The sequence below is a fragment of the Myotis myotis genome, unplaced genomic scaffold (genome assembly GCF_014108235.1).
Source record: "Myotis myotis isolate mMyoMyo1 unplaced genomic scaffold, mMyoMyo1.p scaffold_m19_p_1, whole genome shotgun sequence".
NCBI classification, from domain to species: Eukaryota; Metazoa; Chordata; class Mammalia; order Chiroptera; family Vespertilionidae; genus Myotis; species Myotis myotis.
Window position 1 is genome coordinate 199,840,901 of NW_023416313.1, and position 18,247 is coordinate 199,859,147.

The 18,247-nt window shown below is 41.8% G+C and overlaps 1 protein-coding gene across 5 annotated transcripts in view; it reads left to right on the forward strand.

Annotated features, from left to right (window-relative positions):
* SUSD6 (sushi domain containing 6) overlaps nucleotides 1-18,247 on the forward strand; it is a 103,324-nt gene that overhangs the window by 33,570 nt on the left and 51,507 nt on the right. For 3 of the 5 annotated variants that reach the window (XM_036311188.1, XM_036311219.1, XM_036311211.1), the window contains exon 2: nucleotides 14,466-14,666. In XM_036311188.1, coding sequence (XP_036167081.1) covers nucleotides 14,546-14,666 — 121 coding nt within the window. In that variant the 5' untranslated portion in view covers nucleotides 14,466-14,545. Of the gene's footprint in view, nucleotides 1-3,191; nucleotides 3,215-14,171; nucleotides 14,195-14,465; nucleotides 14,667-18,247 lie in introns of those variants that run through there. The other 2 variants (XM_036311203.1, XM_036311197.1) reach the window with 2 other exon arrangements.

Here is an 18,247-nt window from a genome sequence, read left to right on the forward strand (position 1 = left end):
TGTTTATCATTGCTATGTTTTCAAGTTTATTATTTTTTCTTATGCAGTGTCTAATCTGTTAATCCTATCTCATATATTTGCCTCTAGAAATCCATTTTGGGTCTTCTTTATGTTTTCCATTTATTTCCTCATCGTACTCTCAAACTCATGTCTTCCTCTTCTTTCTTGAGCATATGGAATATATAATAGAGATTTTAACATCTTTGCCCACTAATTCTATCATTTGTGTCATTTTTAGGTCTGTTCTGTTATTTTATTATTATTATAGTGATGATCTTTTTTTTTTCTCTTTGCAATGCCTGTTAATTTTTTTTTGAGCTAGACAGTGAGTTTGAAGCTAGACACAGTGAGTTTTATGTTGCTGAGTACTGGAACTTTTTATAGTCATTTAAATAAATGTTGGGCTTTGTTCTCAGAAGCAAGTCCAATTACTTGGAATTGGTTTGATCCTTTAAAGGCTTGCTCTCCAGTTTTGTTAGGATAGGTCCAGAACAGTCTTTAGTCTAAGGCTAGGATGGTTCTATTACTGAGGCTAAACCCTTCTGAAAATAATTCTGTCGATGCCCTGTGTATTGGGAGATTTTTTCCACTTTGGCTGGTGGAAACATGAACTATTTCTGGCTCTTTGTGAATCCTTGTGGTTATACCACCTACCTCTTTCCATTGGTTCTTTCCCTATCTTGCTAATTTCCTCATATCAATTTCAGGTCAGATCAGTACTCAGTTAAAGACTTAAGAGGATCCCTCTGCAAATTGGAGTTTTTTCTCTTTGCAGCTCCCTCTTTTCAGTTACTTTGCCCTGCAAATTCTAGCCACCTTAGCTGCTCTAAGTTCCCAACTCTCTCTTCAACTCAGTGAGATTGTTGGACTCGTTCAGGTTTCTTCTTACTATGCAGCCTGGAAACTCCTTAGGGAATTAGCTGGGGCACTAGAAGGGCTCACTGCATTTCTTTTCCCTTTTCTCAGGATTGCTGCCCTGTGCTGCTGCCTATGGTTGAATGTCTGAAAACCATCATTTCATGTATTCTATCGATCTTTCTAGTTGTTTAAGGAAAGAGGGTAACTGTAATCCCATCACGAGTAGAGGTAGAAGTTCCTTACACCATCACCTTAGACCCATTTTAAAAAAATTGAATTTATTGGGGTGACATTGGTTAATAAAATTATACAGATTTCAGGTATACAATTCTATAGTAAATCATCTGTATATATGTTGTTTACCATCCCAAGTCAAGTCCCCTTCCATCAACACTTATCCCCCCTTTACCTTCTTCTACTTCCCCATCCTTCTTCTCTCTGTCAACCACCATACCGTTGTCTGTGTCCATGAGTATTTTTTTTTCTTTGTTTAATCCCTTTGCCCTTCTCCATCCAGTCTCCAACTCCCTCCCACTGACAGCTGTCAGGCTGTTCTCTGTATCCACGATCTGTCTCTACTTTGTTTGCTAGTTTATTTTGTAAATTAGATTCCACATATAAGTGAAATCATACCTCAGATCAATTTTTAACTTTGGATGACTTTTTCCTCCTGTGTTCACTTGTTGAAAATGGATCCATTGAGATAGATTTTATTGAGAAATCCAGGTTCAGGTCAGATCAATTTTCCAAACATTTATTGAACACATATTGTGTATAAAAGATTAGCATGGTTCAGTATCACACTGTACATGGTAGGTAACTTTACTTATATTCCAATGTTGCAATTTTAGCAGAAGGCCTGGCATATGTTTCCAGGTGTTATCCTGGCATGAATATGCACACTCACACAACTTTGAGCCTCCTTCCTATACCCCCTGACCATGGTCCCACTGAACTTGGGCAAGTCATTGAACTGATAAGCATAGTTGATGGACAAATAGCAGGTGCTTGGCTGCCTTTCCATTAATTAGGCCCAAACAGCCCTATGGGGAAAGGAAGGAGCATTAACATTCTATGTGCAGTTACTCTTCCATCTTACCTAGTCTTACTCTGTGCCAGATACTGTGTTAAACTCTTTAAATGTGTGAATCACCGACACTTTGAAATCCTATGAAGTAGGTATTGTTATCCCAATTTTATATGTGACAAAATGGAGACTCACAGCAGTAGCAGTACACCTAAGACCTGTAAGAAGCAAGATACAGAGTGAGGATTTGAATTCCCTTTTGTGTGATTCTAAAACCCACATTGATTGATTCTGTAATTAACTATTTAATTTCTCTCTTCTGGGTTCCAGCTTACTTTCCTGTTTTGTCTTTGATGCTTTGGCTATATATCACCCATGTGTTTTCACTTTCTACCTCATATTGTAGTTATTTGTGTATGTGTCTTATCTCTCCAACTTTACTATAAACTCTTTAATGGCATGTAATTTCCTTCATCTTTTATCTTTTGTGGAATCTAGCTTGTGTAGGTGCTTAATATATTGTTGAATGAAGCCAGTAAGTTCCTTAAGGAAGATATATATATTAGAAATGAGTCCAGATGCCTTGTCTGAAGGGAAACACTAGACTTTCTCATTAATTTATGATTCTTTCTCATTTGCTTTGTTTATCATAATCCCTCTTAATATCTTCCAGGATGTTACCTGGACTTTATGAAGTTTTTCATTTGGTACCTCTGCCTCAACTTTGACTAATTTGAGATTACTTTTGGAGCCTCTCTTTGGGGATTTAGGGGACTATCCCTTGTGAATTAATCAAATTCCTTTCTTCTAGGGTCCTGATTTAGAGTGTCACATGGAGAGAGCTAAAACAATGATTGAAGCTAGAACTAGAGGCTTTGATGTAGGGACTCAGTACAATTTGAGGATTAAGTAAGGAAGGGCACAAGTCGGGGTCAGGGCATACGATTAATTGAAGGGGAAGGAATAGTGGGCAAGTTCCTGCTTCTCATTTTTGCTTGGGGCCTCACAGTACAACCTTTGACAGCTCACAGGATGTTTGGGTAATTTGTGAGGAAGAGGACAAGAAGAGTCATGGTTTGGTTATAAATTAGGAGGCTTCTTGGAACTTACACAAGATGGAGAAGATGGTGTCTTGTTTGGCTTAAGTACGTACCTCATTGGGGCTGTTAATCTTCAGTAGATGGAGATGAAAAACATGCTCTAAGAATCCTGAACCTGAATGAACCTCAGGAGGAAATACTTGGGTGATATTTGAATAGAAAGGAGGGAAATGGCAGAAACTGGGACCATCAAGAAGTCTTAACTGAAGTCCTTGGGTTAACTGAGAAGGTACAACTTACAAGATATAAATTCCCTCTAGCCATTATCCAGCCTTTCTTCTCCCTTCTTTTCCAACTCTCTTCCCACCATCTAATAGTTTTGCCCTCTTTGAATTCATGATAAAGTCAGAATGATCTGCCCTTACCACTGTGGATGAAAAGGGGCCACATGCTAAGCTGACTAACTCAAGGAAGGCCTGTGTGGTGGTCTTGTAAACTCAAGAGACCTAAAGTAACCACAAAGGATGGTCTGAAAATTAAAACTTTTTAACTAAAAAGCAGTCTATGGTGGCTAGGCATGTCCCAGGCCAGTATCTTCCCCGACAAAGATCAACTAAGATCTTTACTGAGCCTGTTGTCTTTTTGCATCTCAGATAATAGACCTGTGGAATGTCAGGGTAATGTGTAATTTCCCTTTTTCAGAACCTCTCAGGGCACAACAAACGGCGTTGAGGAGCAGATCACAAATTCCTTCTTGTTACTGATTTTTTGTTTGTTTTTTGATATATATTTTAATTTATTTCAGAGAGGAAGGGAGAGGGAGAGAGAGATAGAAACATCAATGATGAGAGAGAATAATCAATTGGCTGCCTCCTGCACGCCCCCCCTACTGGGGATTGAGCCCACAACCCGGGAATGTGCCCTGACCAGAATTGAACTATGACCTCCTTTCTTTTCCATCCAGCCCCCTAATGAAAAAGCAAGAAAGAAAAGAAACAGAAAGTGACTTAAAGAATTATAGGATTTTTTGCCGAAACCGGTTTGGCTCAGTGGATAGAGCGTCGGCCTGCGGACTGAGGGGTCCCAGGTTCGATTCCGGTCAAGGGCATGTACCTGGGTTGCGGGCATATCCCCAGTAGGAGATGTGCAGGAGGCAGCTGATCGATGTTTCTCTCTCATCGATGTTTCTAACTCTCTATCTCTCTCCCTTCCTCTCTGTAAAAAATCAATAAAATATATTTAAAAAAAAAAAAAAAAAGAATTATAGGATTTTGGAGCCAGAGAAGCTCTTCAAATAGCACTTATCTAGCTCAACCTTTACATTTTTAGAGGATGATGATGATAATAATGATAGATGGTGATAACTGTAATACCTACTACCATTTTTGATGACTCATTAAGTGTCAGGTACTATGCCAAATGTTTTATATGCATTTCCTCATATAATACTTAAAGTAGCCCTATGAGGTATGTTATTAGTGCTATTTTAGAGGTCCAGAAAGATTGGATAACTGCATTGATGTTAAGAGTGTGCTGAAGCAGCTAAGGGCAGAGAGATGAAGCATCTTGCTTCATCAAAATCAAGTTTTCCAGTTAGAGGCAGACATGCATTGAATCCAGATCTTCTTTTTTTTTTTTTTTAAATATATTTTATTGATTTTTTACAGAGAGGAAGGGAGAGAGGTAGTTAGAAACATCGATGAGAGAGAAACATCAATCAGCTGCCTCCTGCACATCTCCTACTGGGGATGTGCCCACAACCAAGGTACATGCCCTTGACCGGAATCGAACCTGGGACCTTTCAGTCCACAGGCCGACGCTCTATCCACTGAGCCAAACCGGTCTCGGCAATCCAGATCTTCTGACCTTGAACTCAGTGAGCATATAATTTTGTTTTGACATGAGAATTCATTCTCTGGTCATTTTTGTCTCATTTCTTGCTCAGTCTTTTTTAATTTTAGTGAAACTGAATGAAATAGAGGAGGAAAGAGTGGTTTAGAATTGGGGGTTTTTGGTGAGGTTTTAAAGTTTATTTTTAAATAGGCAGTCTTCCCAGACTGACTGGGAATGTAGCAGAAGGCCTGAGAACCAGGAAGTGACACAGACCTGTTTATACCATCCCACTTGCAGGCCTTTGGAAAGGATCCACAGAGATGATAAAAAGTAAACATAACTGCACCAGCCAGTTCTCTTGGGTTCGCTATTTTTGACCTGGAGGAGGTGTTTCCTGCACAGCTATGAGTACTTTGAAAACCAAAATGTAGCACTTAAACATCCCCTTGAGTAACCATGTATATAGACATTTATTTCTTGTTACCAGACAGCAGCATTCCATGGGTCTTGGCAGACAAAATTATTACACATCCCCCTCCCCCCCAATCCTTTTGGTGAGTTGTTCTTCCATTTCCTTTTCTTTATAATTAGCACTGTGCATGTAAAACTGTCCTGAGACCTCACTAAATATGTGCATGATTTTCAAGGTCCAGCTTAAATCTTCCTCTTTCATCTTCCCTCTACTAATCTAAAATAAAGTCCTTGTTACTGTCTCCTCTGTGTTCTCATAGCACTTTTAAAAACCTTTTTATTGGATCCTAGTAACAGTTTCACAGCGCTATACAGATAAATATGTAATTCCTCTCATGTGGTTTGTGAATTTCTTGAGAATTACACCCCACTTCATCTGTGATCACCCAAGCCTTGCACGGAAGACAGCCAATAAATATTTGCTGAATTGTAGTATAGTTGCTGCAAACACAGAGTCCTAAGAATTCAGCTTTAGCACATCAGCTTCCCAGACATATTTGCCAAGGGAAGCCTGCTCCAGGCAGTTCTGATGGGAGCCAAACAGAGGGGTGTGATGACACATCGATGTATCTCTGGGGTCTATGGACCAATTATAGCTGCTCTGCCAAGCATCTGTTTTGCTACTTGGCCAAAACTTTAGGATTTATATCCTTTTGCCCTCCTCTTTTAAATCTGCTGCTACTTTACCATCTGGTATTGCCTACACAAATTGTCTTTTGGAGTTATCTTTTTTCTCCCTTCAGAGCACAAGTAAATGTTGAGTACCTTGGGGGACATAAAGAGGCTGAATTGGTGGTCTCTCCAGAAACTTACTGCCTGTAGTAAATGCAGCATACAACAGTTAAGTACCTGTGAGTGGATCCTGGGGAGGGATATGATTAGTTATCCCATTCACGGTCCAAGTAGTTCTGCTAAAGGTTCAGAAGAGCGTTCATGCTTGTGGATGGAATTGATGAGTTTTCCCAGAAGAGAGGCAATTAACTTGTATTTAGAAAACAAAAGAGCAGGGAGCCCTTTGCAATAGAAAAGCAAGAGGAAAGACTTCTAGGCCCCTTGGCTTCCATTTATCTGTAAAATGGGGGTAATAGCACCTATTTAATGAAGTAACAACTCTGCGCACGTGCACGTGTGTGTGTGTGTGTGTGTGTGTGTGTGTGTAAAACACATATGTAAGCTCCATGCCCTCATTCTTCTCTACAACATATTCAGGCTAGAAAACCACCTAGGTCCCCTGAGACAAAAATTCTACTTTAGTATAATCATATACACAATTACTTAACTTTTGGGGAGGGATTGCTAAGTTCTTTAAAAATATTTTTATAAAGCCATGGGAAAGAACCTTGGCAATTCACTTGTTTAACCTGTTGGCTGTTCTTTTGTCTAAACTAACTTTGTGTTTTGAGCCTAGTCTTAGGGCCTATATTTCCATCCCAGCTGGAAGAGTGCCCTTTGGGAGTCAAGTGAGGACTCAGTCACAGGCTGTTAGAGCAGGGAGGGGCTCTTAACCAGCACAAACTTAAGGGCCCACTGTTGCAGATACTGTCCTGCATCCTTCATGTTTACTTCATTTCTAGCCAGCAACAACTCAGTGTGGTGGGTATTGTTTATCCAGTTTATAGATGGGAACTGAAAATAACTTGCCCTAACCACCAAACAAATAATATCCAAGCAGACCAGAGATTCTGGCCCAGTCTGCCAGCATCGTTCCACAATGGCAGCCTCCTTGAGAAATACTTGGTTGAACTGTTTCATTTTACTGATGAGGAAACAGGCCTAGAGAGAGGAAGTGATTTGTCCTAGATTTAGCCTATCAGTCCTTGATGAAGATGGGCCTAGAGAAGTGGTATCCTGCCTTCAGGGTTGGAAATTTATGCCAGAGCCAAGTTCCTCCTCACAGACACTTTGCCTTCCCTCTCCCTTTTTCTGTCCTGAGTCAGTCTTGTTTTGTTCTCTTTTGTCCTCTCTTGCATCTTTTCTCTTTCTCTCTGTACCACTACAGCTCTGCAGTAACCCTAGTGTGTGCAGGCTGTTTTTTTGTTTTTTGTTTTTTTTGGGTTTTTTTGGTTGTTATTTTTGGAAAACAGTTTGGGAACATTGTGTACAGATGGCCTATACAAATGTACTGATGGATTGATAAAGCTCTAAATGGGAAAGTGGAGTCTTTTTAGTTTGCTGCATTGCAGAGGAAGATAGATCCTAGGATGTGTCTTGGGAGATGTGGGGGGAAACCATTGGTTTTGCCGAATAAAGAGGCTGAATTTCACATTTCTTCCTTCCAGTCAGACTTTATTGACTTATGTTTTCAGAGGAAATACTTCTGGGCCCCTCCTATTCCCTAGAAGACATTCCAGATTTCTCAGAACTGAAAGGGCATTTGGGAGTCATCCAGTCTTCCCCCATACCAGGACCAGGAAGAATGATTGACTTGCCTCTGATTCACTGTGGGTTGGTGGAGCTGGGACTTAGGGCTCCCTTCCACATTCAGGTCCATGCTGCAGTCATCCTGCTGTTAGGTTCTAGAAGAGAGAAGTTGGAGGCTGTTAGAAGAGGCTTAGCCATGGGTGATAGGGTATGTCTGCTGGTGTTCCTGCTATCTAAAGCCTGAGGAATAGGGTAGGGGGTAAGTGTGACGACCCAGAGGATGTGATGAGCAGTTGTCTGGGAGCAAGAAAAATCAGAGCAATTCAAGAAAACCTCTATAACACCTGGCTTTACCATGTTTTAGATGACTTAGGGGAAAGCCAAGAGTTATTTGTAGGAAGTGAGTTTTAATAATAGCTTGATGTTTGTGTCTGTAGGCTTTGGAACTGGAGATTAAAAGGTAATGGCTAAAGTAACCATTCTGGCTCTCACTGATCTCAAAGTCCAACAGAAGACTCTGTGCCTATTGAAGCACTCAGTGGCACAAAAGAAGGGAAAAGATAGAGATGAGCAAGATTGGAAGGAGACATTTATCCCACAGGAGGGAAAATAAACTAAAGACATCTAAAAATAACTTAATTTTATCATTTGGGGGGGGGGGGGAATGGGAGGCATTAGGATTTGATCAACGTTTAGATATCTTTTGCTGCTGTGGCCCAGCCATTTTAGGGTTGGCGGGAGTGAAGAGGGGAAACATTGAAGGGAAGAAAAGGAGAGGTAAGGGGAAGGCCTCTTTAGCATGTTGGTCACTTCTCCTTATTACACTTCTTTAGAGAACTTTAGACGTCACAGAGTTAGGACTTCTTACCCTTATACTCTGAAATGTAATCAACTTGTTAAATTCTGTTCACACTTCATGAACTATTCGTTGTATTCCCCATCACATGGAAGTATAAGGTCAGGGAAGATGAGTAAGCAAAGTAATAAACTTCCTTGTTTTAGACTCTCTACCACCACCGTCCCCTTTCTGGACTAGTTTGAGATAAGAAAATGATTTATATTGGCTTTACTGACCCAATCCCCTCTCCTAACTAATGGAGAAACGGGCCTAGGTTTAGGAACTAATTTATCCTAGGCTGATCTCACAGAACTGTAGGATCTGGGAGCCAAACTTGACAGTCTGGACCATTTGCCTTTACAGAGGAAAGCTCAGTAGAGTGTGACTCAACCATGTCCCTCTAGCAGAGCTATGACATTCTCTGCAGGGTAGAGAACCAGGCACATGGCCTTAGGAAATCTAGGCCCCAGGGTGTCTGGGGGACAGGGTGTCCTTGCTGCTTCATTGCTGGCCCCACCTACTGCTGCTGCCTCCCCAGGCTGTGAGCCATTTTTGAAGATGACTTCCAGGACACCTTTAATCTTAGCAGGCTCTTTAGTTAATCTGGAAGCATCTATGGCAATAACAAGCAAGCAAACAATGTGAACTTTGGGTTTGTGTTCCACGTTCTCTTTAACACTATAAACCTACCCTGTTAGTCATCATCATTTTATGAGAAGTTTCTCAGCCCTTTGCTATTATGGCTTCTGGACTAAGCCTGTAATAGATCTGAGTCTTTTTCAGTTTATAGAGTAGTCCCTCATATTGTGTCTCTTGGAGCCTCACTAGAGACCAGAGAGATACTCAAAGCAAGCAACAGCCCCAATTTACAGATGAGAAAACATAGGCAGAAATTAGGTAAGTGGCTTCCCCAAGATCAGGGCTGTGGCTTAAGGGCAGTGTTCTTCCTCTTGGAGGGTCATTGTGGACAGGAAATGAGTGTTAATGACATCACATTCAGCAGAGCACAGTCACCTAGGTTTTGATGTCCTGGGTTCATAGAGCTGGGAAAAGCCAGACCCTGCCCTTGAGGGGCTGACAGTCTCATGGGGTCTCCCTTTGCCACATTCTATTGGGACAGCAGCTCTAGTTCCAAGAAAGAAAATAAGGGTGAATGCAGATTTCCCATGACTCCTCACCCTTTGTTTTGGAGGGAAAAACTGGCTGTTGGAGGAAGAGATGGCTTCTATAAAGAGAATTTTGGGTGCCATGTAGAATTCTGTGGCTGAGAGAGAACTTCGACCCTTTTTGAGATGTGGAAATGGAAGCCAGAGATATGACCAGCCATCTAGTTGGTGGCAGAGGTGGGATTAACTGTAGCCCCAGACCCTCCTCTCTCTTCTCACCTCTTAAGTTTAGATGTTATATGCCTTGTTAGGGTGGGTGAGTGCAGACTTTGAAAATGAAGCTGAGTTCCAGGTCCCTCATTAATCCTAATTTTTTCCCTTTTTTTTAAACTGGTAAAATATATATAAAGTAAAATTGACCGTCAGTCATTTTTAAGTGTCTAGTTCAGTGGTATAAGTACAGTAATAATGTGCGACTATCACCACCATCCATTTTCATAACTCTTTTCATCTTGCAAAACTGAAATTCTGTACCCTTTAAACAATATAACTTCCTATTTCACCCTCCTGATAACCACTATTCTATTTTCTGTTTCTACTTAATTATACTTTTTTTTTTTAATTAGGGGAAGTGGTCACTAACATGCCAAAGGAATACTGAAGTAAAATGTATTCTCTTATTTTTCTTAAGTTTTTGCCTATGTGTTTCTCTAGGGATAATGAATACTTAGCCTTAATTTGTTGTGAAGTGTTTTTCTTTTGATTTGGTGTAAAGCCACAATTCAAGGACAGGACTGCCTGCTGCCTGCCTGCCTTGCCTCCCTCCCTCCTGGCCTCTCCTTCCTCCCTCCCTTCCTTCCTGTGTTCAAAACAGATTCTTTCTTTAAATTATTAGATGTATGTTGTGACCCTTTCTCCACAGTAGCTGGATTCTCCTGTTGTGGGGATTCGTTTTTCTCTGTATTATTTCTGAAGCACTGACCCTTGGCTCAGACTTGCATATAAAAATACTCCATTGACTGCCCTCCATTCATCTTTTCTCTCTTTCTCTCTCTTTTTTGCAAAACCCCATTTTCATCATCCCATCTGTTGTGCACTTGATCAGGTCTTAGTCTTCGTGGTGGAATTGGTCCCTTGGCAATAAGAAAGGAGCCAGCTGTTCCTTTGAAACAGAACAAAATAAAAAAGGAGCTCATAAGTGTACATCTTTCCCCCAAGTTATACTGGCTTCTCCACATGCAGCCACAGCAAGTAACCCTACCAGGTAGTCACCGTTTCCTTAAGGCAACAACCAGTGGATCATCAAGAATAACACCTGCTTGTGTCATAGCACATACACACAACACATATTTCTGTAGTGAATGGATGAGTCCAATCAGAGTGGCGCTTTGGGAGTAAGAAGGGGGTTAGTTCTGCTGAAGGGAGTAGGAAGATGGTCTTTGCTGAGCCCTGACAGTGACTGTATTCCTGGCAGAGGGAGCAATCAGGTTTATTTGAATGTCAATTTGTTGAGGAAGGAAACAGGTGGTCTACAGGACAGCCTTGCTACATTAATTTTATTTATTTTTTATCTGTTTGAATAGGTAATGCATGCACAAGATACAACACTTAAGGAGATGTGCATTATCTTGTGCATTATACCAGAGATATTTTCAGTGCATATAGGGGGGTGTGTGTGTGTGTGTGTGCTTTAAAAATACACTCATACATATAAATGGTTTTCTTCACATACTAATTTTGGAAGTCATTCCATACTACTACAGACTGAACTTCCCAGTTCTTTTTCAACTACTGCATAGTATTCTAGTGTATGGCAGCTTATTTAACTAGTTTCCCTTCAGTCTTTTGCCAGTACAAATAATGCAGTGAATATCCTGCATATATGTCATTGCACACATATGATTTCTGAGGAAAGATTCTAGAAGTAGAAGTAGAATTATGTGTGTTTTCACAGATTGTCCAAGGAGTTTTACATTAATTATAAAATACTAAATTTATACCACTTAGCATCTCCTTCTCCCCAGTCCTCTAAAATCCCTGCCAGAGTGAGCTTTCTAAATGAGTCTGGTGTTATAACTTCCCTGTTTCTAATCCTCATAAGCTCCACATGGTTTCAGGGTACAGTTTAAACGCCTTATCCTCTCCTCTGCCTCTAGCCTCTGCCAGGAGTGCTGTGCTCCCATTGCTTTGATCCGCTTGTATTTGGTATCTCCTTTTCCCCCCGTCTTTTTCATTGGACACATCCTTTTGCAGTGAACCTAGCAGCACCTCCTCTCTTGCACAGAACATCTAAGCATCACTCTGATCCAGCCTCGTCCATTCACTGCAGAATTATTTGTTGTGTGCATGCTGTGATGTCATTCTCAGGTGTCATTCCTGATGATCCACTGGTTGTTCCTTTAAGGGAAAGGTGACTGCCTGGTAGGGTCACCTGCTGTGGCTGTATGTAAAACAGCAGCACCAGAGGGCCCATTGCTAACTGGCTGGTGGCCCTAGGCATGTCCTTTAACCTCTTCGGATCTTGGTTTGGTATCTGTCAAATGAGGAAGTGAAGCCTGATAACCTCCAAGGTCCCATGGCTCAGATCTTATTATTACGGTATCAACAGCTGGCAGTGTTTACTGAGGACTTGAAAAGTTCAGGCACTGTGTCAAATACTTTGTCTAATCCTAATCCTTATATCAACCCTATGAAGACAGTTATGGTTACTGTCTCTATTTTACAGAAGAGAACACTAAGGCTTGAGAGAGTAATTTGGCCATAATAGAAGCAATATTTGAATTCTGGCATTCTGACTCTATGGTTCTTAGCCACATAAATGTATGCATATTCCACACATTTACATACCCACAGTTTTGTGTACTGTTTCGGGTCACTCACAGACTCTACCCCTAGAACTCTCATGAACCATCCTGTTCTACAACTGTAAAGGCTCAAGTTGGAGTCTGGGTAAAAACTGGGGACAGATGACTACAGTTACAAATATTTGTGGGTAGTGGGTGAGGACCCAGTGTTTAACTCTGTTCTTAGACCCCTGGGTCTTACTCATTGAGGACTGTGACAGATGCTTTTTCTTTGGACTGAGACAGCTCATTGCTGTTTGCTGTTTGCAGTAACACTCTTTTTTAAAAAATCCTTACCCGAGAATATGTTTAGAGAGGAAGGGGGAGAGCAAGAGCGAGTGAGAGGGAAACATAGATGTGAGAAACATTGATTGGTTGTCTCCCTTATGTGTCCCAACTGCAGCCTAGGTATGTGCTTCACCAGGAATTGAACCTCAGCCTTTTGATGTACAGGATGATACTCCAAACAAGGGAGCCACCCGGCTAGGGCTGCAGTAGCTTTTTATAAGGGGAGCATAGGACTGAGTCAAGGCTACAAGACATGGATTGAAGTCAGGTCTGACAATAACCCTGACAGTCTCAGGGGCATCCTTTATTAGGGTTGTAGATGGCAGGCCCCCCTGTCTATTTACATAAGGTCTTTTTAATGGAGATGGAGGTGTGTATGGAATTAAAATTTAAAAAGAAGTGTAATCTTATTTTTGAAATACCTGTTATAAACTAGGATAAATAAAATCAAATGAGTTAAGTAAAATATAAGATCCATATCATAATGTATCATCAATCCAACTGCTTCCCTGAAGGCATGTAGAAAAGCTTTCTTAAAAGTCTTGACCCCTGCCCTGGCTGTCATGGCTCAGTGGTTAGACCAGCCGTGGGCAAACTACGGCCTGCAGGCCGGATTCGGCCAGTTTGAAATGAATAAAACTATTGAGAAAAAAAAAGACCGTACCCTTTTATGTAATGATGTTTACTTTGAATTTATATTAGTTCACACAAACACTCCATCCATGCTTTTGTTCCGGCCCTCCGGTCCAGTTTAAGAACCCATTGTGGCCCTCGAGTCAAAAAGTTTGCCCACCCCTGGTTAGACTGTCAGCCTGGGAACTGAAGGATTGCAGGTTTGATTCCGGTTAAGGGCACATAGCTGGGTTTCAGGTTCCCCCCCTCGTTGGGGCGTGTTCAGTAGGCAACCAATTGATGTGGCTCTCTCCATTGATGTTTCTCTCTGTCTCTCTCTCCTCTCCCCCCCTACCCCTTCCCACTTTTTCTAAAAATCAATGAGAAAAATATCCTCCAATGAGGATTAAAAAAAAAGAAGTCTTGAACCCTGATTTTTTTTTTTTTTTTTTTAAATACTGATTCCTACTTTTATGAAGTCTTTGAACTAGAATGGATGGTGGGGCTAATTAACAATTGTAGCCATCCTCCCCCACTCATTATCAGGTATAGCCAACAAGTATGGCCTCTGGGGTCATAGGTGTGTTGCCTGAGCTGTTAAGTCAGAGTCAGATCCTAGGGCTCATCCAGCCTCAGGCAGTTGAGCAGGCCAAGCTAGGGGCCCTTGGCTGCCACTGCTGCATTCCTTCTCTAGGCGGTGTAGTTCTCCCTTTAAGACACGTGTTCTCTCTCTCTCTTTCTTTCGGTTAAGTTGAATTTACTCTGAGGGCAGGTGGCAAAGGCAAAGCCACACTCTGGTATAGCAGCTCTGTGTCAACTGCTGCCTCTCTCCGCCTCTGTGCTGGAGCCTCCGAGGCAGGCAGCCAAGCAGAGCCAGGGCAGTCTCTGAAACCTTTCTGTGACCCAGAGATCTCCAGGTGAGCCCGTGCTTGTCTCCTTGTCCTATCGTAAGGATCTGGCTCCTAGATGCTGACGCTGATGGCAGCTTGCTGCAGGCTCTGATATTTCTCCAGGAAGGCGTTGAAAAGCTACTTATGTGCTTGTCTCTTCTGAAAGCAGGAATTCAGTTGCTAGAAATCTTTCAGCTTTGTACATGATTATGGCTTCTTTAGAGTAAAGTGCCTACTTGTAAATGTATGGGTAAAGTTTTCACTTCACTTATGTCTATTTTTTGTTTGCTTTCTATAGGTGACTCTACACCTGGCTGACTTTAGAATTCTTCTGGCTTTTAATTTTTTTCTTTTTTAAATAACTTGGACGGATAAAAGATGTGCCATGGCAGGATAGCACCAAAGAGCACCTCAGCGTCTGCCGTGGCCTCTGTGGGACATGGAGTGTTTCTTCCGCTGGTGATCCTTAGCACCCTTCTTGGAGACGGACTTGCCTCAGGTGAGTCCTGGCCTTCTGCCATCGGTCTGTGGGAGGGAAAAGACACAATACTCTTGTTTCTCCTAAAAGCTGGGATAGGGAATTCTCTGTCTGTTAAGCAGTTACAGGGAGAGCAGGGTGGGGGGCTTTTGTGCTGTGATATAGCAGGGAGCCAGTACTGCTGGTTTGGCACCAAGGGGCCTAATGAACCAGATGGAGGACAGTTGTGTAGGAATCTACTGGTGATGACATTATCACCCCTCTCCCCTGCTGTAGTTATCAGGCAAGACAGAGGTGTGGGATTCAGATTATGATGTGCAGGTAAGGGTGCAGGTTCTCAGAACCAGGTGCCCATGTTCATAGCCCATTCCCTACTACTCGCTGGCTCTGTGACTGAGCAAGCTTCTTCACTTACGTAAAACCTCAGTTTCCTCAGCTGCAGAATGGCATATGTACTTCATAAGGTGGTTGTGAAGATTGTCTCAGAGAATGCAATAAGCATTACTGATTGTTAACTTTTCTTAAAAATATATATTTTACTAGAGCAGTGGTTCTCAACCTTCCTAATGCCGTGACCCTTTAATACAGTTCCTCATGTTGTGGTGACCCCCAACCATAAAATTATTTTCGTTGCTACTTCATAACTAATTTTGCTACTGTTATGAATCGTAATGTAAATATCTGATATGCAGGATGTTTTTAGGCGACCCCTGTGAAAGGGTCGTTCGACTCCCAAAGGGGTCTTGACCCACAGGTTGATTACCGCTGTACTAGAGGCTCGATGCACGAAATTCATGCAAGAGTAGGCCTTCCTCCCCATGGCTGCCGGCACCAGCTTCCCTCCAGCAACCGGGACCCTGGCTTCCCTCTGGCTGCCAGCAGGCACCCGGACCCAGGCTTTCCCTTGCAGCCCTGGCTTCGTCTGGAAGGACGTCTAGTCTAATTAGCATATTATGTTTTTATTATTATAGATTGCTTTCAAAGAGGAAGGGAGAGGGAGCGAGATGGAAACATCAATGATGAGAGAGAATCATTGATCGGCAGCCTCCTGCATGCCCCTAATGCAGATCAAGTCCACAACCCAGTCATGTGCCCTGACTTGGATTTGAACTGTGACCTCCTGGTTAATAAGTTGATGCTCATCTGCTGAGCCACACTGGCTAGGCTGTTAGCTCTTTATTATTTGTTTCTTGTCTTTCTGGTTTTTTTCTCAGAATGGGTACAGAGTTAAGGTATTGTAATTTAGTGAAGCAGGACTTGGTCATTGACACTACAAACTTTGTGATTTTGGACAAGCCACTTAACCATTCTGTGGCTCAGTTTCTGCATCAAATGAAGGAGTTGACCTGGATAACCTTTAAGTCAGGTCTAGTTCCCTCAGTCTATACTTTCATGATTCTAAGGACTTTCTGGTTAAAGATTATAAGGTAGAAGAGTCTTCTTAATGGACTACAAATGCAGCAGTGAGCCCTTTAGGGTTTATATGGTCCTTGTTGCCTTCAGCAGTGCTCTAAAAACCCTATAGGTTCCCTTCATGTGGTCCTCGAGACCTGGTATCCTTTTTAGAAAGGGCATATTTGGGTGTGTATCATAGGCCTCTGGGTGATGCTACAGAACCTGCCTCAGTATCTGCAAACACCAATAGGGGTCTCAGTCAATTATGGTTGAGCTTACCAGAACCTACAATGACCATCCTCTTCCAAGACTCTGTTGGGGAAGCTGTCTCGGCTTTTTACCTGGCAGTATTAGGGTCTGCCTTCTGTGTCTGAAGTCTTAGTTTCCTTATCTTTGTTAACCACCCGCCCCCCCCCCCCCCACACACACCTTACCTTCCTTTTTATGGGCTTCCCCCCTGCATCCTCCCTCCCATTTTCCAAAAATCCACACCATTCAAAATTTCCATCCAAAGTCCAAAATCAATGATCAGGGACTGATGATTCTAGACTGGCTGGATAAAGGGATTATTCTACAGTGTGGAAAAATACATGTCTATAGTGTGGGCTTAGCCCAGAATGGGAAAGTTGCCTCTGTTGTTTGCTCCCTCCTTGCTACCATCTACAAAGAATCCTTCCTCCCCTGCCATCCACCCTCCAAGTCTTTCTAATCCCCATAAAACATCTGTATTGGCACAGAGCAGGGTGCATGCAGGGGAAAGGGTTTCACCATTTCTTAGATCTAGTGTACGAAGTTGCTGCCAATATTTTTTTCTCTCTCTGGAGTAGTTTCTGGAGGAAGGAGGTGCTTAATCCTTGGCCTGAAACCCAGAGTACACCTGTATGGCCATGCCTGCCATGAGCAACGTGTCAAGCAAGTTTGCCAAGAAACTAAGATTCTTAGGTACTCTGAAGTTAGGGAAAAGCAATTTAGTTCAGGAAAGGTCCCGTCTTCCTCTTCCTGCATTTCTTAACCTTCTTCTGTAGCTATCTCTGAACACCCATTCTAGAGGCATTTTAAATGAGGAGCTTGTAAACTCACAGCCTTGTTATCCAATGGGCTCTAGTAGACCCTGAATATGTTTGTGTACCTGTGCATTCATGACTGTAAGAATCCCACTGGACATAGGAAGTGGGCATATTCTGGGGGGCAATTTGTCTGCATAGTCTCTGGTCATAAATACCAGAGTCACTCCTTAGTCTTGGTCATACTTGCTCAGGTTTAGAAGAAAGGAATTGTGTAAAGAGGCACTTGAGAGTTCTAGAATGAAGTTATATCATGTTTGGGGCTCAATTTTCCATCCTGGTTTCTCTTATCTATAACTCAGGGTTTATTGTTATAAGAGAGTCATAGGATCTAGATGCCACCCAGGTCATTCCTTTAGCAGAGATGAGAGAAATTATTGAAAGTTTCCTTTTTAGGAGTGGCAAAAGGAAGCATATCTTATTCTTCATACCTGGTCTATCATACAGGGGAAGATTAGAATTAAAAATAAGATTTATGCACATACTACCCAACTTGCCTTGGGGGTAGGGTGGGGGGCTAGAGAAGAATTAGGATCCCAGTTAATGTAGCAGCCTCTCTCAGATCTCACAACTCCTTTCTTTCACTTGTGATCTTAAGAAACTTGCTATATGACCTTAGGCAAATTACTTGACTCTTTGTCTCTTCTATAAAATAGAAACAAGATACTTAAGGATGCTAGTTTGGTGGTGTGTAGACTAATAAAAATAATTGGAAGGCACTTGACATATAAAATATGCGGTGTAATTCCCAAATAACAACAACAGAAATGGTATGTGACCTACTGTTGAGTCATGTTGGGCAGGAGACTTTATGCAGATGACATAATTTACTGTCTTTCAAAAACAAAATTGAAGATGTAAAGTCACTTTTTGGGTTGGGGATAAGGTGTCAAACTTGACTAGGAAGGATGGAATATTTCTGGAATTTCCTTTGTCTTCTGTGTTTGCATAGTTGGATGGTCTCAACCCAACTGGCTTGCTGGCCCATATAAAAAGCTTTTTATTTTACTCCACCCCCTCCTTAGCATATTTACTGAAGAAACTCAGTATTTTATTAGTTTATGAATTTTTCCCCTTAAAATGTTGCCATGACACTTTAGACCATGTTAAACATCACATAAGCACCTAATGTAAATTTAAAGT